At 42.4% G+C, this 22,678-nt stretch overlaps 2 protein-coding genes and 1 pseudogene across 7 annotated transcripts in view; 1 reads left to right on the plus strand and 2 right to left on the minus strand.

The window, feature by feature from the left end:
• Window positions 1-9,604, plus strand: part of dennd4a (DENN/MADD domain containing 4A) — a 23,241-nt gene extending 13,637 nt beyond the window's left edge. For both annotated transcript variants that reach the window (XM_076732296.1, XM_076732297.1), the window contains 13 exons: window positions 35-179; window positions 1,597-1,719; window positions 2,723-2,833; window positions 3,724-3,798; window positions 3,890-4,680; window positions 4,765-4,981; window positions 5,562-5,653; window positions 5,764-5,939; window positions 6,193-6,571; window positions 6,972-7,089; window positions 7,377-7,539; window positions 7,634-7,698; window positions 8,064-9,604. In XM_076732296.1, coding sequence (XP_076588411.1) covers window positions 35-179; window positions 1,597-1,719; window positions 2,723-2,833; window positions 3,724-3,798; window positions 3,890-4,680; window positions 4,765-4,981; window positions 5,562-5,653; window positions 5,764-5,939; window positions 6,193-6,571; window positions 6,972-7,089; window positions 7,377-7,539; window positions 7,634-7,698; window positions 8,064-8,200 — 2,592 coding nt within the window. In that variant the 3' untranslated portion in view covers window positions 8,201-9,604. The remainder of the gene's footprint in view (window positions 1-34; window positions 180-1,596; window positions 1,720-2,722; window positions 2,834-3,723; window positions 3,799-3,889; window positions 4,681-4,764; window positions 4,982-5,561; window positions 5,654-5,763; window positions 5,940-6,192; window positions 6,572-6,971; window positions 7,090-7,376; window positions 7,540-7,633; window positions 7,699-8,063) is intronic.
• On the minus strand, window positions 8,958-16,586 carry LOC143321729 (sodium/potassium/calcium exchanger 1-like). 4 transcript variants are annotated; one of them, XM_076732301.1, is made up of 10 exons: window positions 16,459-16,586; window positions 15,004-16,213; window positions 14,186-14,245; window positions 13,817-13,925; window positions 12,462-12,542; window positions 11,765-11,853; window positions 11,314-11,571; window positions 11,131-11,220; window positions 10,683-10,849; window positions 8,958-10,562 (listed from the first exon to the last, which is right to left on the minus strand). In XM_076732301.1, exons 2-10 carry the CDS (start codon window positions 16,045-16,047, stop codon window positions 10,313-10,315), a joined length of 2,148 nt encoding a protein of 715 aa, XP_076588416.1. In that variant the 5' UTR covers window positions 16,048-16,213; window positions 16,459-16,586; the 3' UTR covers window positions 8,958-10,312. The 4 variants fall into 4 exon arrangements, with proteins under 4 accessions (XP_076588416.1, XP_076588415.1, XP_076588418.1 ...); XM_076732300.1 differs by having other exon boundaries at window positions 11,699-11,853; XM_076732303.1 differs by lacking the exon at window positions 12,462-12,542.
• Window positions 16,587-18,308: 1,722 nt separating this feature from the next.
• On the minus strand, window positions 18,309-22,567 carry LOC143321809 (sodium/potassium/calcium exchanger 1-like; annotated as a pseudogene). Its single transcript, XR_013077249.1, has 7 exons — window positions 22,491-22,567; window positions 22,362-22,395; window positions 21,467-22,274; window positions 19,176-19,307; window positions 19,006-19,095; window positions 18,671-18,831; window positions 18,309-18,570 (listed from the first exon to the last, which is right to left on the minus strand). The product of XR_013077249.1 is annotated as a sodium/potassium/calcium exchanger 1-like (transcript).
• Window positions 22,568-22,678: the final 111 nt, after the last annotated feature.

Genomic DNA, 22,678 nt, shown 5'->3' on the forward strand with positions numbered 1-22,678 from the left:
TGATTACACATACTGTTCATGTCTGCTGCTGTAGGCGGTGTTGGAGAGCACCTGGCCCTCCACCACCAGAGGAGGCTACTTTTTGTGGGGAAAGCTGAGGAACGTGGTCCTCGGTGTGCTCCAGTTCAAACAAGCGGGTAGAAAACAACAGACTCTGCACAGAGATCCTCAGCTTTCAGGTTAGAATACTAATGTCCTGATTCAGTTTTCCCTGATATTCCGAGTTCAGTGTTAAGCTTGCTGATATTTTTCATTTTGTTAGCAATACTTCCACAAACATCTGGCCAAACAAAAAAAGGTTTCCCTGCACAGATGCTGATTTGTCACAATGTTGCCTCAGGTGTTACCTCAAGTTTCTCTAAATATTAAAAATATGCGACCATCCTCAATTAAAGGTCCAATGTGTAAGTGTCTAATCACCTGAAAATAACGCTCTGTTCAGTTGCTTACGATTTGCAGCCTCTCTGCTAGATGCCACTGAATCCTCCACACTGGTCCTCCAAGTTTTTAGAAATTCACAGAAAGTGAGATTAGTTCTTTTTTGTGTGTGTTTGACATTGGCTAGTAATTTATCACAAATATTTTATCCTTAAGAAATGGAAACACACTCTCATAAGCTGATAAATTAATCATCCACATATGAAATCACTGCGATCTCTCAGCCACAACATATTTTGAGGCAATTATTGCCCAATGCCAGTGTGATAACTGATAAGTTTATCATGCACTCCCACACCGAATGCATACAAATACTAAAACACACACAAGTAGACATTATTTAAATCAGGTCTTAAATCGTCTGAGATTTCAGTAAGTTCAATGGTAATCTAATTCTGCAAATGATGGACTCAAAGTAGAGGATTTTTCTTACTTCCTGTTTTAATGAGTAGAAATGTAAATGAGCGAGATCCTGTGGGAGCAGTGCCTCTTCAAGGCTTCTTCCTTGGTCTCATCACAAGGTTTGTACCAACTCCTGCCTCCTCCAGCACATATTGTTCCCAATCCGCATTTCCTTAATGACACTAATTAAACAGAGTGAAGAGGTTTTCCTCCCCAGCAGTCACAGCACACAGGTTGCTCTTGATGCTGGTCCTTAATTCCCACAGTGGCCCACTGAGACTCCATAATGACATGCTGTGTGAGGGCTTCTATGAAAACACCATGCTTCACACCACGTATTGTAATGTTGTTGTGTGCTCATTTTGATTTCATGCACTTCACAAAGAGGATTTATACAAAATCCAAAAGTGGAAATGTGATCGTGTTGAGTGGCACGATCCTTTAGTTGTTTATTTGTGAAACAAAAATGTGCAATTTAATGTGAATTTTTTGTTCTCCTTTGAGCTAAAAATAAGACAGAAAAGTGAAACTCTGATTCTCTCTTGGCATTCTTTTATGTTGAGCGATGTTCAGTCATGATGACAGATATGCAGCATTCAAAGCATTCCTGCATCTTTACAGTGGATGACGATGATTACAGCTTTGATCCCGGAGTGTTTACACAGTGCTCTCCGACCAGCTGGGCTCTGGTCTTATGATCCTGTTGGTGCTCTGTCATTTGTTTTAACCTCTCCCTTTCCTGTTATCTCCCTTCAGACGGCAGTGATCTTGACACTCTCAGTCACGGCAGTTTGGACAGCGCTAATGACTCTGCTGAGCGCACCTCCATCGACACTGACTTCACTAAAATGGACTCCAGCGACGATGGATTTAGTACAGGTAGCAAACCACAGCTCTGCTTCTTTCTTCTTCAAACTGTTTCATCTTCTAACTGTGTCGCCGCTCCTCCTCGTTTCTCAGCTTCCCTCCAGAAAAATCTAATTTTAATTTGATTAAATGTACCAGCTTAAAAGTGACCAAAGCACATGATTCACAAACCTGCATTTCTCTGCTTTAAATGTCACTAAAATTGTTTTGACATCTTTGCACTCTGCACATTCCGCTTTCTGTCAATCACCTGACGCCCACAGAAAGTGAAAGTCTCCTGTACGAGAAATGCTTCAGAAAACCGTGTTGCCCCTTAACTATTGAGTGTTGCTGCTCATCTGAATGCTATAAATTCATCCATAAATGACACCATCAAGGTGGTATTTTAAAATGTTTGCATTCCAGTGGCATTTAAAAGAGATTGGTCATTGTAAAATGTGCAATAAACTTTGGCAACAAATGGAATAGCTGCCCTGGTGACACCTTGTTAGCTTCCTCTTTGCTCTCTATTATGACCAATGCACTGTAGATAAAGGACACCAAAGACAGCAGGGCTTACAGTGGTCTAATCAGCAGGCTAAAGCTCTTACACTAACAATATCATGGATTGGAATCTGTCTCAAAACACGTCTCATCTCTCAGGGGCAAACAGAGGAATAAAGCAGAAATTCAGTGAAAATAAAATAAATCACAGCAGAGGAGGAGGTTTGTACTTTTTCCTGCAGTTTGACCTTGCGAATATGATGCAAGTTTCCAAAGACTCTTCCTCTCCTGCTGCTCCTGCTTTTCTATTCTGGGAGTATTGCGTGCTGTAAGCTTTAGGGAATGTCACCACACTCTGCTGAAGAAAAACTCTCACATCACTTGTCTCTTATAAAGCCTCCACGGAGAGTAAATAGCTGCTTTTTGATTCACTCAGCTCTTTCTGAAAGAGGAAACTGAGCAGGGTGGAAAAAAAAAAACAACAAAATATCTCACTGTTTCTCAAAGGAGTAAAGCTTCTTATCTTTTTCAGGTGGACAGTCAGATCAAGGCTACGATTCACTGTCCAAAGAGGAGGAGAGGATGTGCGGCAGAGAGAGCGACAACACAACACTGCTGGAAGACAAAGGACCGAGGCAGTCGAGTGAGTTATAGATTAGCCTCGGGCTCTAATCTTTGACACTTGGTTAGCATGTCTGCAGGTGATGCACACCGCATACAGGCAGCAAACTGAGCGTTCGCCCTTTAAAAGCTGGGGTATCACATCGCAGTGTGGGTGTGATGTGTTCGTCCATTTGCAGTTATATTTAGATGCTTTTGAGAAAAGAGATCCTGTTGATGGACGTTATGTAACCAGGTGATTGTTAGCGTGACGAGATCTATCGAGAATTTTGTTGCAAATAACGATATGCTGTGTCTGATGCAATCTCTGTTCCAGCGTTTGAGATCAATAGTCTTCGCTAATTGGTGCGGTGTTTCATCAGCGGCTTAAATGCTTACTTTTTTTTGGGAAGGGAGTTAGAACACAAGCCATATTTTAAGACTAATAGCTGTTCCTTTATGGTACACTCTGCAGGATTTTACTAAAAAAAAGATGCATAAACTCATCCCCTCTCTATCATCGTTATGACCCATTAGAAGTGTGTATCAGTATATTTATCTGCAGAAACTCTGCACTCTGCCTCTGTTGTCTTATTTTCCTATTCATTTGCTGTGTTTGAAACATTTCTGGGCTGCAACCTTTGGCCAGTTGGTGTGCATGCCCCCAGCCAATAAGAGTGTGCAGGTGATGTCGGGACCTAATTAAAAGGCAGCGACCAGGTGCCAGACCATAATCAGCTCGAATGATGGCACACAGCAGTGAAAACTGTTGGTTTACAAACAGTAACCAGTTCTTGCATAGTATACCATTAAGGGACCACATGGCAGCCAGTTTGACCTTTCTCTACAGCAGTAGTTTTATTGTGGCATAACCAGCCACTGGCCAAATGCACAAAAATCTTTTTGACAATATGGAATCATTTCAATTTCCAGCACCTGAGATCGAGGTTCCAATTAGCAGAATCTCTCCCTCTGCTAGAAGCTGCAAATCAACAGATGTCAGTGCAGGTAAGTTATATTTGTAAAGCTTATCAAGAAGCCACAGATCTCAGCCTTACTGTATAGGAGCTGAATGTCTTGCCTTATATTTTTGTCACAGGAAATGGAAACAGGCTTGTTTCCAGTCCATCTAGTGACACTGTTCTGTGTGGAGTTCTTCCAAAGACAGAGAGGCCAAAATCTCTGGACTTGTCGGGTGCACAGGGAAGCCTGCGGCTCGCGGTCCCTCACCTCGGCTCGACAAAGCAGCATCACCTGGCTGCTGACAGACTGCATGGGGTAGAAGAAGAAGAGACAGAGACTGAAAGACAGAAGCCTCGGGTGGAGAGAAGTGCCAGCTGCAGTGCTGTGACTGTGAGGAGAACAGGTATTGAGACGGGATTTGATCCGCTGTCACTGATGACAACAGATACGGTACAAGAGTGTGATCAGGAGAACAGCAGCGCATCCACGGCCCGCCGCGACCTCGCTGAAGAGATTGAAATGTACATGAATAATGGAAACAGCCCACTGCGCAGCCGCACATGCAGTGTGGACCTGCAGAACCCCTCAAGCCCTTTGTTCCCCTCCACCTCGTCCCCTCACACCTCCCCCCGACCCTCCACCCTGCTCCGCTCCAACACGCACCTGCCGCTGCCTGTCAAATCCAAGGAGAGGCTGAGGCCGTCGCCATCTCTTCCTCTGGGTGTCTGTAACAAAGACAGGGAGAGGCCTGCCTCCTTGGTGTCACCCTCATCACCTACTCCCTCCACCTCCTCGTTCTCCATGGACTCGCTTTTCACTCCAACTCTGGACATCTTCAGGAGCAGCGTCATATCAGCAGGGAAGGGCGTGGCTGAGAAGGCCAGCCGCCTCTACTCTCGTCTGTCCTCCCAGACTTCGTTAACGCAGGTTGGTAGTGCAACAGTTTTCCCTCGCATATATTCACAATCAAACTGCCTCCACAATGATTTTTTTCTATCTTCTCTCCTGCAGGATGCAAACTGTGACCGCATTAGTGTATCCTCGCTGACCTCTGGCGAGGCAGACTGCTCTTCGCTGCTCGATAATGACTCCTGTCTGGACCCAGATGGTTTTACCTCCCCTCAGCACGGCAGCATGTCCAGACTCAGGAGGAGCCCAGTTGTGGGTCATACCAACTTGGGCAGCCCCAGCACACCCAACAGAGTGTTCAGACACAACTCCTTCTCTGGTTTGTTGCACGTCCTTTAAACTATATTCATAACCGATATTTTTGGAATAAAACTGCGAGTCTTGGTTTTTACATTCGTTGATGTTTGGAATCTTGAATCTTGTGGAATCGACAAACAGAGCGACCCGCATTATTTGAAGTAATTTTCATGAAAGCATCTCTGATGTGAAAAAGTCATGACTTACAGCCACGCTCGTTAAATTGCTGTTTTAACTGCGGCTTTGTATTGGTTCCCAGCAAAACTCTTCTTGACGATCTAAATTTAGAGTAAGAGCAGGGCTCAGTAATGGAGAGAGTTGGGTGTTGTTCTGTGTGAAACTAGGCCAGCAGGCATGAGGTCTGACTCAGTGTGTAGGCTTCTGTGTGCTCAGCCACAGGCCCTATGCTTAACATAAACACGTGCATGCACACTCACGTGCACACTCCCAGACACACCAATGTGAAACACAGAGTTGCTAAACCTGCATGCTGCCTTGTTTCATTTTTGCCCGTTTGCTTTAAATAATCCAGATATGAATAGCTTTCTTAAATCTTGGCTTCGTCTTGTGTGTCTAAGTGTATAATCTTCCATCGTATCCAGGTGGTTTGGCATTTCCCTCTAAAACTCCTCACACTCCAGATTCCTCCCCCGACACCAGCCGCTTTCAACCCACTCCCAATTACACCATAGAGGTAAGAGACTCACATATGAAAATCCTCATCAGACATTCATCTGACTCAGACTATCACTGTTGAGCTTTGTGTCCTCATTTCCTCCTCGCCCTGCTGCTTGTTTGATGTAGGTGCTGATGTCCAGCTGTTCGCTCTGTAAGACGTGTGACTGTCTGGTGTATGACGAGGAGATCATGGCCGGCTGGACAGCAAATGACTCCAACCTCAACAGCACTTGTCCGTTCTGTGGCACAGCCTTCCTGCCTTTCCTCAATGTGGAAATCAAAGACCTGAGACCACAGTGCAGGTAAATGCTTCCTTCACACAGACCAACACAGTTTGTGTGCAGTATATATTCACGTAAAGTACACAAACAGGTATTTGTATCACTTCACACTGACTTCAATCGTAATTAGAGGTTTAAAGTCTGTCTCATGTTTGTTGTCCATTTGTATAGTGTCTCGCTAGCTGTTTGGCACCTTCTCAACACACACACACACTCGCAGACACATTATCCCTGTGGCCTCTTTAAACAGATCCACTCTGTGTCTCCCCTTCAGGTCTGCTAAGGAAAGTAATCCTATTACAGAGGAGGACACGTCGGCATCACTCAATCCCGAGGCCAAAATGTCTGCAGCAGACTGTGCAGCTCAGTCATCTGCAGCTCCCCCGCAGAAGCAGGAGAACGGTGGGAGCGCCGGGCCGTCTGCGCCGGCTTCTGCCCCGGTGACGGTGCCCTACCTGAGCCCTCTGGTTCTGTGGAAGGAGCTGGAGAGCCTGCTGGTGAATGAGGGCGACCAAGCCATCTCCTCCCCGAGTGTTGTCGACCAACACCCCATCGTCTTCTGGAACCTGGTGTGGTACTTCAGAAGGCTGGATCTGCCGAGCAACCTGCCGGCTCTCATCCTGGCCTCCCAGCACTGTAGCCATGGTGACCAGGTAAACATGCACATGTGTGTCAAGCTCACCCACTTACAGCAGAGCACAGACTGACCCGTTAACCACAAAGCCGAAGCATACGCATTTTCATCTTCTTGCAATGAGTTAGAAGAGAATATTGATACCACTCACCGCTCAAGCTATTCCTTCAAACCTACTGTATGTGTGGGGTTAAAAACCTTCTGCCTTTGGTGACCCCTAGTGGTAGTATTACAGAAGACACTGTCAAAAAAGAGCAATGCATAAAAGCAGCATGTATAACACCAATTTTCACTGGGAATATGTTGTTTTTTAACAGGAGAAAACTAGTTTATAGATATAACAACATTGAAATTGTACCTGTAATGGTTGTAACGTACAGAATAAGGGATTAATCTTCCACATGGTTTACCCCTTGCAGACTCCTCAGAACATTTCATCTGAGGACAGCAAGCAGGTGCTTGTGAGGATTATGTGGGACAACCTGAAGTTGCATCAAGACAAAGTTCAACCCTGCTATGTCCTGTGGAACACGCATTGTAAGTTATTAAAGTGTTTAACAGACTGACCTATGATGTGTCTCAGAAGGTGAAAGCACTTTGAGAAAATGATTCTGCCCCTAACGCTTGAAAGTTTGATCAAGGTCAGGTATTTACATGTAAATTAAATAATGCATACGAAGTAACTAGAAAAGCATGCATAATTCAGTTCAGGACTCCTATTAGTCATGCCACCCTTATCAGTGCAATACTTTCAGAGTTGATATTGAGTGATGGAGATGAATGAGCCTTTGATCAGGGTGACTTTTATCCCTTATCCTCGGCAGGTGCAAACTCACTGGTTCGCTCTGGGCTGTGTGAGGAAGGCCAGCTCTTCACCGTGGAGCTGCTGCAGGGTTTTGTGAGGAGCATTAAAAAGAGTGATGTCTATCAGCCCATGAGCCAGATCATCCAGCTGCTGGGGCCAGAGCTGGGTTTTAAAAGACAGAGGTGAGGAGCTAAAGATGTTAGTGTAAAGCCATGTGTGGAAGATGATATGAATGAAAAGTCTAAGTGTTTTCTTCTTTTTCATTTTCTCAAAAAGGAGCCTGTACCGAGATCTACTGTTCCTCGCTCTTGTGGCTTTGGGGAAGAACAACATTAATATCAGTAAGTTCAGAAACTTGATGTCCTGCTTTTGCTGATGCCAGCTGGTCAGTCAACCAGTTTTGTCCAGACTGAAATATCTTGACAACTGTTACATAGATTGTCATTAAATAAAGCTACAGATTTTCCTCTAGCACCACCTGCAGGTCAGAGTTTTACTTATGTCACTCAGGATGAATCACGATCGCTTTTGTCATATAGCGACTTCTCATCCTTTGTGAGACGGTTAACATGACAAACATTATACCTGCTAAATGTCTGTATGGTCCTTGTGTGCCTTTTAATATGCTGATGTGAGCGTTTAAAGCAAATGTGCTGACAGTGACACATTGCATCCACATTGTTTTCTAACCATTATCTCATTGCAGATGCTTTTGACCGGGAGTACAAGTTGGCATATGATCGCCTCACCCCCAACCAGGTTAAGCTGACACACAACTGCGACCGGCCCCCTGGAGCCGGGGTCATGGAGTGCAGGAAAACCTTTGGAGAGCCCAGTCTGTGAACCACTTCTCTTCTTCTGTCTCATTATGTTTTTCCTTCAACCACAGTCACTGCTGCTGTTTTATTTAGATTTTTTTTGGACTGCTCCTGCTCCTCAGACACAGGACCAGCTCACCTGACTGGAGCACAGAGCTCTTAAGCACAACGGGAAAATGACACTTAATGTAAAGCAACTGCCATGAGTTTCTTGTATACTGTTAGAGCTGGAGGCGTGGAATGACAGGCCTTGACTTTGTAAATATTTAGAAAGTCCATTGTATTTTCAGTATTACTATAGTAAAATGTTTGTACAGTTATTATACAGTATATTTTATGACTTTGTTTCTGTTGAAGCTGTGAGTAAGTATGTTTAAGTGTATGATCACGTTGAAATTCTTAGGTGGTCCTGGTGACCTTGTGAAGACTGTTGTTGAGCGTGTGTGTATAATAAGTACTTGCTTTTGGACATTCATGTTTTTACAAAGCACTTTGGCAAGATCAGCTCCTGCCATTCATCCTCATTTACGTAACGCCGTGACCCAGCAGCTTACGCTTAAGTGACTTTTTATTTGACAGCTGTAGGACTCACTGTACCGTCTAATATTTCCATTACATGCAGTTCACGACCGCTAAGAAATCTTTCCTCATCTGCACCCTGTACACCTAGCAGGGCGATGCTCATATGCTTGAATACACTAAAACTAGATGGTAACAAAAATGATAAAACATAATATTATTTCTCGATGCACACTGTTTATTTGTTTTTTTTTTTTGTACAATGTACCAAAAGAACCCAAAAGGGAATTCTCTGATTTATTGACAGTTTTTTAAGCAATACCTTTTTTAAAGTGAGGTTTGAATAACCAATGTGTTATACGGGACCACCAAGGATAGATTTCCTTAAAAATAGTACAATCAAACTAATAGTGGATGAATGAAAACTGAAAATGACAATAGAATTAATTTATTGACATTGTAGTCGATCTATGAAAATGTACAGATTATTTGATTCAAGCATTTTGTATATGTCCTTTTGGTCTCTGGTCTTCACTGTATAATATAGATGTCAGTTTTAGACATTGCACTGTTTAATGTGACATACGGAGCATAAAAGGACATTTTAAATCTCTCTGAACAGATGACAGTGCAAGTTTGCCGTGAGCAACAGCAGCTCGGAATCACTTCCAAAAACGGGTGTGGTGGTTCACTGTCTCAACATTGTTTTTCACTAATAACTGACAAAAGAAACCTGCCTAAATGTGATGCAGCTCCACAACTTCTTACTGGACTTCACCACAATATATGTGACAATATGATGCTGGATTAGACAAGGCTGCGTGTTTGGAATAAGCACCAGTCTCACAGCATGTACAGTTCTGTTTTAATCACATTGTAAGTTGTGACTTTTAAAAAAAAAAAAAAAAGAGATGACCAAAACATCATTTGATGTCTACATGTTGTTTACACAATTTGTCAATTTAAACAATGTTTATGAAGTATTATTTATCATTTGTAACACAGATACTAATTTGTATGATTTTTATATCAAAAAGAAATGGAATTTCTTCCCTGGTTGGATCTATAGTTTGCTTTCATTTATGAATAAACACATTTATTCTACGTCAGGTCTGAGTTTTGTTATTGCTACGCCTGACCTTTTTTTAAAAATCGATGTACATGAAAGAACTGTGAGTTCAAGCAAGCTCAGGTTCTGTAAAATGAATGTTATAAAACAATAGTTGGCGCAAGTGGATAAGTACATATGATACAAATTTCATAGTTAGAAACCTCAGAAATTTTCCAAAATGTGCACATGTCCTAGATGTCAAATTGTAAACAATGAACACACAACCTACACTACCTCAGACAGTATTTCTGCATCTCCTGGTGTGATCACAACATGAATGTAAAAGCTGCCACCGTTGCTAAAAGTGATTATGTAACAAGTTCTAGAAAATGTCGTAGTATGTGTATTGCTGCAGATATATCAGACTTGTCACTGGCAGCAATGCAGAGCAACTACAGTAGCTTTCTGCACAGGTTCTACACATATCCAGACCCACATGTATGGGTTAAGAGTTTGCTGCTTCGGGTGAAGAGAAGTCCTGCTGTAGAGAAGCTTCTGTTCACACATTCAGATGGAAACAGGACAGATAATGATGCGATCCTCCAGCATCACACTAAGCACCAGGAAGATAAAGTAGAGCAGGAACATGGTGGAGCCCAGCACCTTATTCATCTTCCACTTACAGGATGCAATGGAGATGATGACAAAGAGGAGCATGATGAAGAGCAGCACGATGGCACAGAAGAGCCCATTGCTGCTGACGGCCACAGGAGCCAAACCGTGGATGGTTGAGTACAGGAGCCACGGGACTGGAAGACTTGTGTAACAAAGTGACAGAGCGAGATATGCAGAAAAATAGGAGAGTATGAAATGCATTAACTGAGTGTTCATCTGGATTTATTTTTCACTCATGACACATCAGGTTATTGCAGCTCACCCCACAGTGATGTCAAAGATGTTACTGCCCACAGAGCTGGACACAGCCATGTCCCCGAGGCCTTTACGAGCCACAATCACACTGGTAATGAGGTCGGGGATGGACGTCCCTGCAGCTAGGATAGTCAGACCCATAATCTCCTCTGAGATGCCGATGGTCTCACCCACCTACAAGGGCAAACCAAAGTCCAGAGTGGATAGAAGCTACAGAAATACATGTTTTTCTTAGCACGACAAATTCAGGACATAATTTTAATTTCACTTTCAGAACTTATTCACTGGTTTTGGGGAGATTTAAGGGGAGTTAATAAATCACTTGATACCTGGATTCATGTGTACTCACCCTCCAGATTACACCAATCTTTATGAAAGATGCTTAATGCCTGTGTGCACGATCAGGAAACAATGTGTTTCAAATTGCATCTCTAAATGTTACCGCAGTGACTGACCTGATGGGCCCACCAAACCATGAGGTAGGAGAAGACAGCAATCCACAGAATAGAGCCCAGGAAGGTGACCACAAAGAATTTTTGGGATTTCTGTCGGACAAAGTCAGCAATGTAAAAACAAAACACAGCATAACGCAATTCAAGATACCGGAGCTGACCTCAGAAATGTGTGTGGATCTTTACCTGGTTGCGAACATCTGGAACTGTGAGCCACAGAGGGAAGATTATGGGCAGCAGGAAGAGGTAGGTGGCCTGTTTACGGGGTGTGTCTGGCCACTCTAAAGTCAGAGGTTCATCTTTCTCTGCTTCTTCTTCCTCCTCCTCATCTTCATCTTCCTCATCATCTTCACTGGACTCATCGCTGTCTTCATCGCTGTCGTCGTCATCGCTGCCGGAGTCTTCTGACCCTCCTGACCCATCCTCCCCTGCAGGCACATCCTCCTGCAGTGCATGGGAAAGACGGATCACGATGGAGGGCAGGAGAAGCAAAGGAGAAATGAAAGCAAATGCCAAAGAAGCCTAAAGAGGCCATTTGCCTGTGCTTGTAGCTCTGTGCATTGACTCTTACATAGACAGGTATCAAAGAGTCACTTCTGGGCTTTTTGATAACCACCAGGACATGGTTGGAGAGTACCTTCTTGTCCTCTGGCTGCTCCTTCTTCTCTGCTCCTGTCGCTGGCGCAGCCTCTGGCTCTTTGATCTGCTCAGTTTTTTCCCCACCACCTGCGAAAAGGAATCCCCCAAATCTTGTGCACTTGCCTCATGCCTCAAGCTCATTCAGCTATCTGCAAGAACCCTCCATTTCATTTTATGAGACTTCAGGCCAGGTCAACCGGAGAAGTGCAGTGAATCTATCGTTTGGACTTTAATGATATATGAGGTTATCCTTGTGGCGACTGGACAGAATGAACTCACTGTTGTCATCGATGTCAGTATTTGGATTTGATTAAATGCTCCTGTAGGCACTTTGCCTAGTCTTTAGTACTGTTTGCATGCTATATTTTACAGTATATTGCACCTGTATGTAACTTGATGTTCTCCTTATGTTTTATTTACACTACTCTGTATACACTCCATATTTTACCGTCAAGCAGCATAAAATGATGCTCCTGACAACATTTTCCAATTGGCTGCAGTAAAGTAATGGAGGGCATGTATCATAGACATCATCTTTCTTTTGCTGACATATTTTGGCTGTGTGGTTTAAATGTGAAACAGAGCTTTGCATCCCAGTCTGAAAAGCACCTTTCAGACTGCGCTCACGAGCAGAGTTTGAAAGCTTAATGAAAGGTGCCTGATCAATGGATGACCATCGCACCCTTCCAGTTTACCTTCACTTTTGTCTTGGGTTTTGCTCTCTGCTGTCCGTCTAGCCACATTATTCAGAGTCTCAGCCTTATCCTTAAATTTCCCTAAGAACAATCAAACAAGCAAAAAATTCTGTGATGAATTACTCAGTCATGTGATGATAATTATGACAATGATTTCACAGTTTAACAGTTGTATTGAGGATAAAGAGGTGGCCACACCATTCATGAGTTAGGCATAGAGCAAAATACTGGCAGTCTAACATGAAAAACAACAGCATTATAATCCTTGCAGCAGCACGGAGCAATATGATGAAAGGAGGAATGAGCTTATCAAAGGAACTGCACTGGAGGCACTGCGCAAGACAAGACAGGATCATACTTTTGCTCTCTGCTGAAATGATCCTGCATATGAATTCAACTGCCTCTTTGTCTCTTAGAAACAGCAATTTGTTTCCAATGGACGGACAGACGATTTTTAAAAAGAATGCAAGGATTTCCTGTTTCCTTTTGAGCCAATGTCTCACATTAAACACACCAAACTCAAGCAAGCATGATCAATAGTAGCAGAGGTCGATATAGACACCATGCAGTACACAGTGGGACGCACATCCATTCTGATGGTTAATTCAAAGCATTTGATTAATAAAATCATCTTTGTGCCTTTTAGTGAGGCAGCACGTCATTATTTAGAGACGTTGAGTAAGCCACGGGTGTTTATGACGTTGCTTTGATGCATGTCAATGCCTCTAGTCATCTCCAGGGACATAGACACAGGGAGTGGGTTGATACAGGGGCTGCTAGCTCTGATCCAGATTGCATAGGCTCATTCAAAAGCTGATTATTGCACAGGAGCAATGGAGTGTTTGTCGCCTGGAGGCCTGAGAGACGAGCAAACGAGGAGCCAGGGCCACAGGTACACAAATTGGGACAAAGTGTAGTCGTGCCTCAGTCAACCATAGAACAAGAAAATGTGCACATTGCTGTCAGACTATGATTCATCGCAGCATGATGCACTGTAAAACTACAGCACAGCAACAGTTTGTCATCTCGCTGATTTAACAGGAATAATACCACTTTTTGGTCTGCCTCTCATTAACAGTCTCTCTTAACTAAAACCAAAGCTATGTTTGTTTGTTTGTTCTAAGAATCTTTTCATATTTCAGTGTGGGCCTCCAAATGGATGCCTCCATAGACTGAGGTAAGTATTTATCTACTTAGTAGCAATCTGGACTTAGAGCTGCCTTCATTTGGGACACTTTGCTAATCCATTCTACTATGAGAAGGACAGAGTCCCCAGACACTCATTATAAGAGGAGTTTTAAAGGCAGACGATTATCAATCATTTGGGGGAATCACGGTGGCGATACGGTACTCACCCTCTCCAAGAGGGTCTAATGTGTGGATCATAAGTTGGAAGATGGTGTTTCTCATGGTGCTGTTGTGTAAAGAAGCTGAACTCCCCCCTCGCTGAAGGGATGGCTTCAACTGGGGAAAGAGATGGCTGAGGTCACGACAGCTGCTCACAATAACAGACATATTAGTGTTAGACAACCACATCTTAGTGCATTTACATGTGCCAGCACTTGAAGGGAGGCCTGTTCATTGGGAGGACAAAAAGGTCAGTAAGGTGCAAAATAGTATGCAGGTAAATGAACACTGTGAGTGCTTACAGTGTGAGCATGTTTGGGTTTTTTGTGTTTCTATTTGAATTTGATGGGCTGGTTGGTTGATTGATTGAATTTTACCTTTAACCGATTCTTGTCCTCTGGAGCAGGAGGAGCATTATCTTCATCGTCCCCATTTGTCTGCGTGCAACAATGTTTTTTTCAGTGATAATCATTCATTGGTAGAGATAGACCAAAGTTAGTCCATTTTGGTTAAGCTTAAACATTGTTATTTCACACATTGCACACTCTTGGGGTCTTGTCAGTGCTACATGTCAATATAAACAATGGAGCTTTGTGAAATCACTCAGTTGATAACAAAAAAAAAAAAAAAAAAAAAAAGAGACAACACTATAGTGTGATTACTTATGATGTGAAATAGCATCAACAGATAAAATAATTACATTTGCCATTAGGAGGCCAGCTCCAGCAGTACATCCAGCTCAACAAATACCCTGAGTGTAGCTTTACTTTGTGTAAAGTAAGCCTCAATCACACTTACCAGGGTTAAACACAGTATACGTTGATGCTAGAGTTTGCACAGAGCTGTAGCTCCTCAAAGTATTAGTTTGCCCCCAAGGCCTTTCATTTCAGTCTTTTGACATGATTTGAATATAGCTGCCATTAGTGATGAGTTATGTGACTTTCTGTTTCAGTAGTAAACCACACAGCTTGTGAGTATAACAGAATAAGAGGCAATAACTATGCTAATATACTTAGAAGTATTTAGAAAACTTTGAGCAAATGCCTGCAAACTGTTGTTGTAACTCCTCAGGATTTCTTCCATGCTTGAGAAAACTCTTTATGATATAAATACATAATAACAGACTCATTGTTGTGTCACTTGAGGACATGAAAAACCAGATTTTAGATTGATGTTCTGTCACAGGAGGGCTTACCTTCTCAGGTTCCTCCACAGCAATAACTCTGACAATGTTCTTGTGTTTGTGGAGTTGGGTCTTGAAGGCCTGCTCTATTTGCACATTGAACTTCATGAAAGTCACATACAGAGAGTAACTGGTCACCAGCATCAGGCTCTCCCACCACATTATGACATTATCCAAGAAGAAGATGATGAGTAAGATGAGGTCAAATATGTAGAAGGACACATCTCTGAAAAGTGGCCACCAGGTTAGATGAAGAACCTCCCGTGAAAACAAAGCACACATTCCAATCACAAACAAAATGTTAAAAACTGCTGAACCAACGATTGTGCCAATACCCACATTGCTGTGGGCGATGAAGACTCCAATCAATGAGGTGAAAAGCTCAGGAGCAGAGCCTCCAGCAGCCATGAATGTGGCTCCAGCCACATCATCAGAGATGGCTAACTTGTCTGTGATCACTCCCAGTGCAGGAACAAAGAACTCATCGCACACAATGGCAAGTGAAATGAACATGTACATCATCCCTATGATGTGGAGGATCACCCAGCCTCGCCTGCGGTCTTCAACAGAAAAATAATCTACAGGGTATTCACCCTTCATATGTGGAGCTTCACCAGGAGAAGCTGGGGTGATGGTGGTTACTGGAGGAGCTGGAGCTGGTGTGGGTGTCTCCTGTGGAGGCTCCGGGGCCACATAGATGCAGTGCACAACAGTCCGGTTTGTGGTTGGCGATTGTGGAGATTCAGTGGGGGTGGATGCTTTAAAATCTGAAGTTGTATCTGGATGGTGTACCACATGCATCTCTGGTGTTGTTTGATCTGTGGGCTCTAATTCATGTGTTGCAGTGAGAGGTTCCTCCAGTCCCTGAGTCTCTACTGTAGCCTCCTCCACCCCCTCTGTTGAACCTTCTCCAAAGTCCTCTCCAATCTGAGGCATCGGCAAAGGCTCGTACAGTCTGGCACTGATGGTCAGCTGGTAAAGGGTGCACAGGAAAACTCCAGAGAGGAGAAACAGGACTCTGCTCAGCTGGAGTCGCTTCTTTCTTGTACAATACATTTTCCTCCAAAGCAGTGATGCTAGTGGCTATGGAGAATTAAGATGCATGAATGGGCTTTGGTAGAGGTCAAGTCCGGCTCTCTCCCCAGCAGACCCTGGGGTGACAGAATCCAAAACTTCTGCTGCGTGATTCATGTCATATCCCCGTATCCTTGGAAAACCAAGCCTATTGTAAAAGACAGGACGCACAACAATAGAGTACGTTTGAATGCATTTGAACTGTCCAGAGAATGCACCTCATAAATAATCATCTGTCATAACATTATTGTTAAGAAGCTGTTATGACTACTTTCCCTGCATGCTGGTGGTGTCCGAGAAACAGACTGAACAAAATGAGCCACAGACTAACACAACAGACAAACACAAGCAAAACATCAATACACATAGAAAGAAAACAGGTGGGAGACTCACCACAGAACGAATATCTTGCAAAGTCAGGGGTGCAAAAATCTCTAAAGATTTCCACAGGTGGGTATTGTGGCACCAGCTAAAGTCCAAACTGTTGCCAATGGCCAAAGGGTTATGTAGGACAGGACAAGTCTTCACAATGGATCAGCATAATACCTGAAGTCTTCTAAGAGGATTATGTGCATTGTCTCACTCTCACTTTATCATGAGCTTGTCATAGTAATATTTAATTTAATGCTAAATAAAAGTGGTGCTTTAGTTGAATTCTATTATGTTGCATAACTACAGCATAAAATCCTAATGAAACATCAGACTGACACATTTGAAAATACTTTCTATAATGACAAAACTATTTAAACTGGAACAGCCGACTTTAAACTCCAGTCCAAAATACATCATGTCCAGCAGCATTATTACTGACATTATGGCGCTCCATGCTGAGTTTCTGGGCTTACTTTTTCAGCACAGGAATATGAAATTTAAAGTGTGTATCAAATAGGAACTATTGATTCCAAGGCACACTGCTCTCACCCGGACAGAAGTAGCAGTGCACATATCAGCACAAAGTCATGCATGGATTAACTAAAGAGGAGAATAAACTATTACACCTTGCAGCTCAAGATGGTTTCAATCAATCAATAGAATCAATAGAAAGCTTGGCCTTTGTTATGGTTTATTAAGATTGAGAAAAATGTACTCCAAAAACTTTTCTACATATCTTGTCCAATAAGTAAAAAATATAACTAAATATATCAACAATAATACTGTTAGATAAATAATTAAAATGGAGAGTAAAAAGAAACATAAAGCAAATACTTTACATTGTGATTTTAGGTACTCGTGCGTGCTGTTGTATGGGGTCAAATTTATGTAGCTCTCCTTTTTGTCCTCTAGGTGGTGCTGGTAACTGATTAGTCACAACAGAGTTCTTACAGTGAGAGGAGCTTCAGGAGGTGCCTAACCCATACACCCCCACCTCTATTGTTGCAGTTTTCATTTCAAGACAAAGAAAAAATTAAATTAAATTTACCCCAATTTCAAGTATGTCAAGTGTTTATAGAATGATTTTTTTTTTAGAGAATTTTATACACAGACCATTAGTCAAACAGTTATCTCTGTTCTCATTTAATAATAGAACAAGTACAAAAACATTTCAGGGAATAACAATTAAGACTGACAACTTAGACACGGGATATGAGCATATATTAATGAAAACGGAAAAAATATTTCTATATGAGAAAATCGATATTATAAAATACATCTTTTGACATGTCAGTGTACAGTTTATTTCATACATCTTCAGCATTTAAAGCACAAATTTCAGACTTAAAAAAATCTTAGTGTTTGTTAGTCCTCTTAATGTTCACCAGATGAATGTTACATAAAATCTTCCAGAGTGAGTCCTTTACTTTCGGAGAAACAGGCCATTTCAAATAAAAAGAAAAAGCCTTTTCCCTTACAGAGACATCAACATCATAAAAAGCAGTTGGGTGAAAATGATCAAATATGACTCATTTAAACTCCTTACAGATAATTACTACATTTCAACCAAGCTCACATCACAGTTCTTGGGACCAGGTAGTGCTGCAAGAGGGATAACAGCTCTGTGTTCAGACCCAGGAAGTTATCTTCTTTTCACTGGTGCGACAAAGATTTTTGCAGCCTTGCGACACTGAGTCACATCATTACGGTAAATGTAGGAGTTCAAACTGTTTTACTTTGGTCTGTGAATGTGCCCTGCAGATCAGTTAACAGAACACAAATCAAGGAGTAATTGCTAAAAATGAGAAAGCATATATACACGTATAAAAAAAACATTACAAATTTCATTAGCAATAACATGTACAATAATTTTAAGGCCTTTCATTCACAATAACAGGGCAGATAATGATGTGATAGTGCAGCATCACACTAAGCACCAGGAAGATACAGTAGAGCAGTAACATGGTCAAACCAAGCACTTTTTTGAGCATCCACTTACAGGATGCAATGGAGATGATGACAAAGAGGAGCATGATGAAGAGCAGCATGATTGCACAGAAGAGCCCATTGGTGCTGACGGCCACAGGAGCCGAACCGTGGATGGTTGAGTACAGGAGCCACGGGACTGGAAGACTTGTATATAGAAAAAGACAGAGAGACAAACAAACCCATCAACTGTACGTTAATCAGCATTTCTTTTTCAATCGTGACGCATCAGGCTATCGCAGCTCACCCCACAGTGATGACAAAGATGTTACTGCCCACGGAGCTGGACACAGCCATGTCCCCGAGGCCTTTACGAGCCACAATCACACTGGTAATGAGGTCAGGGATGGACGTCTCTGCAGCCAGAATGGTCATAATGTGATCCGAGATGCCGATGGTCTCACCCACCTACAAGTTTAAACAGTGCTCAGACTGAACAGAAGCAAAAAAAAAAAAAAAAACCAAAAAACTCTCATGTTTTTCTCAAACTAACTTCCAATACACAATCATTGTTTTGAGAAGAATTGTGTGTGCACACTGAGAAAACAAGGCAACACATTTCAAATCCAAACAGTGACTGACCTGATGGGCCCACCACACAGTGAAGTAGGAGAAGACAGCAATCCATAGAATAGAGCCCAGGAAGGTGACCGCAAAGAATTTTCTGGATTTCTGTGAAACAAAAGCAAAAACACGTAGTTGAGGTATTTAAGATACCGGAGCTGACCTCAGAAATGTGTGTGGATCTTTACCTGGCTGCGAACGTCTGGAACTGTGAGCCAAAGAGGGAAGGTTATGGGCAGCAGGAAGAGGTAGGTGGCCTGTTTACGGGGTGTGTCTGGCCACTCTAACGTCAGAGGGTCATCTTCTTTTTCTGTTTCTTCCTGTTCAATCACGTTATGTTCATTTTTACAGGAGCCATCGCTGTCTTTATCATTGTCATCACTTTCAGCCTCTTCAGAGCATCCTGACCCATCCTCACCTGCATGCATGTCCTCTGGGGAACAGGCATGTTGGTGTATTGATCATGCTGAGATATGGTTAAAGCACATGAAAGACAAACGTAAATACCAAAGAAGCTTACAGAGGCCATTTGTAACCAGGGTTCTAAATTAACTTTTTTGATCACCAGCCAATGTGGCTGGTGATCTTCTAAAGTTACCAGCCAATCAGAATTTCCACTAGCCAAATTTTTTCCCGGTGAAAATAAGAGAGATTATGAGTGCCACTGAATACATTTGATCATTTTACTTACATTGTTGGCATGAAAAATGCACAGAAAGTACAACACATGAAACAAAATATACACAGAAAGTGCAAACATTTAATTTATACAAACAAAAAATGCTGTCAGATTTATTATTTTCTAAAAGACATTTTTCCAGTAAGTATTTAGTATCATTACATTCCTAATAAAATGTATTTTTCCTTTCAACTTAAAGTGTTTCTGCTTTCCTTCTTTAATAAGAAATATATATAAGTAACAGCCATGACTTAAACACTTGCAAAAAATTGCATTGGTAATAAATTGAATTATGTATGTACAACTAGAAAACACAAATAGTGCAGCAGTCAGTATTGCAGACTCCTTAGCTCTCCTGATGACTTCGGGCACTCTCATGGTCCTTTACTGCCTCGACTTTAAAATTATTAGTCCCCACCACAAAATTATTCGTCTTGTTTTTTTATTTCGTGTACATGCGGCAATCCTTACAAAACATGACGGCATTTTCGTGATCAAACACAAGCCATTCACGACCTGTCAGCCATTTACGTCATCACGTAGCATTACGACAGTGTTCATGGGAAATGTAGGACGGACTGTCCGGGGGACAAATGACCAAGAACTGTAGAGCGGCTCTGACTGACATGATTGCCTAATGCATTACCGGCCAAATTGGCTAGTAAGTTTTTATTTACACCCGCCAATATGAATTTTAACCCGCATTTGGCGGGTTGGCGGGTGTTAATTTAGAACCCTGTTTGTAACTCTGTGCACTGACTCTTTGAATCCTTACAGTTTTCAATGATTGACTTTTGAGATTTTGGTGAGAGAGTACTTTCTTCTCCTCTAGCTGCTCCCTTTCATCCTTTGATGCCACAGTTTGTACAGCGCTGTAGCTCCTTAAATTGTGGTGGAAATTCTTGTGAGCTGAAGGAGGGAGTTCACCAGGAGACTTCAGATGTCTTAGGCAGAAGTATTTATTGCAGGCTTGATGCATCAAGGAGAAGTTGATGAGCAACACAATGTCCACATGTGAACCAAGGTAGTGCCACACCAAATTCTGAAGATGTCCTTTCTAATGGGGTGTATAAATACCCATACCTACATATGCCCTGACAACCAACCCTCTAACCGAGGACACTTTTGACCTAATTCCTTTAAAATGAGACCTCGAGCATTCTTCCTTGAATTGGTCCGGTATCTGTCTGTACAGTTTATCTATGAGACCTCGGCTACCTCTGTAGTAAGATCAGGAGAAGAGAATTCCTGTCTGATGTCTGCTAGAATGGCCTCTAAATATTATGTTAATGTGTCTCTGTCTGATATCCAACCTTGAGACCTTTGGGCGCCTAACTGTACAGAAGGCCTGTGATAGAAAATTCCCTCACATAAAGGATTAGTTTGCTCTTGGCTTTCACTCCCGAACGCCTTTGGCAGTAACATTTCACTGTTTTGACACGATTAGCACATAAACGCACGGTAGGATGAGAGCAGAGATGTCATGAGGGATGAGTAATGTGGGTTTCTGTTGCATTCTTCACAGGCTTTCTGTGATGAGCATGACAGAATGAGACAAAATGATTTATGAGTGAACACCTGCATATGTTTTGCTTCATGGAACAGCTTCACGGTGGTAATAATAGATGAGTTGCTCAGTTTTTGTAACATAGATGTATGCAAATACTATATGCTAAGATGCAGTAAGACAAAGTTGTTCAAACGCCTGCAGTGTCATATTATGTGACAGTGTTACCAAGATTGAACAGCAAAACTAAACTAACTGATTTTAGATTGATGTTCTGTCACAGGAGGGCTTACCTTCTCGGGTTCCTCCACAGCAATAATTCTGACAATGTTCTTGTGTTTGTGGAGTTGGGTCTTGAAGGCCTGCTCTATTTGCACATTGAACTTCATGAAAGTCACATACAGAGAGTAACTGGTCACCAGCAAAAGGCTCTCCCACCACATTATGACATTATCCAAGAAGAAGATGATGAGTAAGATGAGGTCAAATATGTAGAAGGACACATCTCTGAAAAGTGGCCACCAGGTTAGATGAAGAACCTCCCACGAAAACAAAGCACACATTCCAATCACAAACAAAATGTTAAAAACCGCTGAACCAGCAATTGTGCCAAAACCCACATTGCTGTGGGCGATGAAGACTCCAATCAAGTAGGCAAAAAGTTTAGGAGCAGAGCCTCCAGCAGCCATGAATGTGGCTCCAGCCACATCATCAGAGATGGCTAACTTGTCTGTGATCACCCCCAGCGCAGGAACAAAGAATTCATCACACACAACTGCAAGTGAAATTAACATGTACATCATCCCTATGATGTGGAGGATCACCCAGCCTCGCCTGCGGTCTTCAACAGAAAAAACATCTTCAGGGTATTTGCCCTTCATATGTGGAGCTTCACCAGGAGAAGCTGGGGTGATGGTGGTTACTGGAGGAGCTGGAGCTGGTGTGGGTGTCTCTTGTGGAGGCTCAGGGGCCATAGATGCAGTGCACAACAGTCCGGTTTGTAGTTGGTGATTGTGGAGATTCAGTGGGGGTGGATGCTTTAAAATCTGAAGTTATAAGAGGATTATGTGCTATGTGCAGTGTCTCATTTTCACGATCAAACTGATCACCAAAACATGGAGCCTGTCAGCTTTCAGTAATGCTCCTTTTACAGCTGTAAACACAGAGCAACAGAGCGAGCTGTCTTACCTTAAAAACAGACGACTCCTCCTCACCAGTTTCTCTGCAAAATTATCCAGGGAATTATTATTATTCAAAGCCAGGCCTCTGACCGGATCGCTGCATGCCACAAACTAATTGTGCACTGTGGGTACTGACCGATGATTCTTGTTTTGAGACATCGAGCATTTTTCACGAATGACTTTCACATGCTGAACTTTCTTCTCCTCCCACATCTGCGCGGATTTAACAGCACAAAATTTGCACTGGAATAACTAAATTCAGCAGTAATAGTTCCGACATCAAAACTCTAGCCTGAAATGTATCATAAACATAAGCCAAACATA

This window comes from Chaetodon auriga, chromosome 6 (genome assembly GCF_051107435.1).
Source record: "Chaetodon auriga isolate fChaAug3 chromosome 6, fChaAug3.hap1, whole genome shotgun sequence".
NCBI classification, from domain to species: domain Eukaryota; kingdom Metazoa; phylum Chordata; class Actinopteri; order Chaetodontiformes; family Chaetodontidae; genus Chaetodon; species Chaetodon auriga.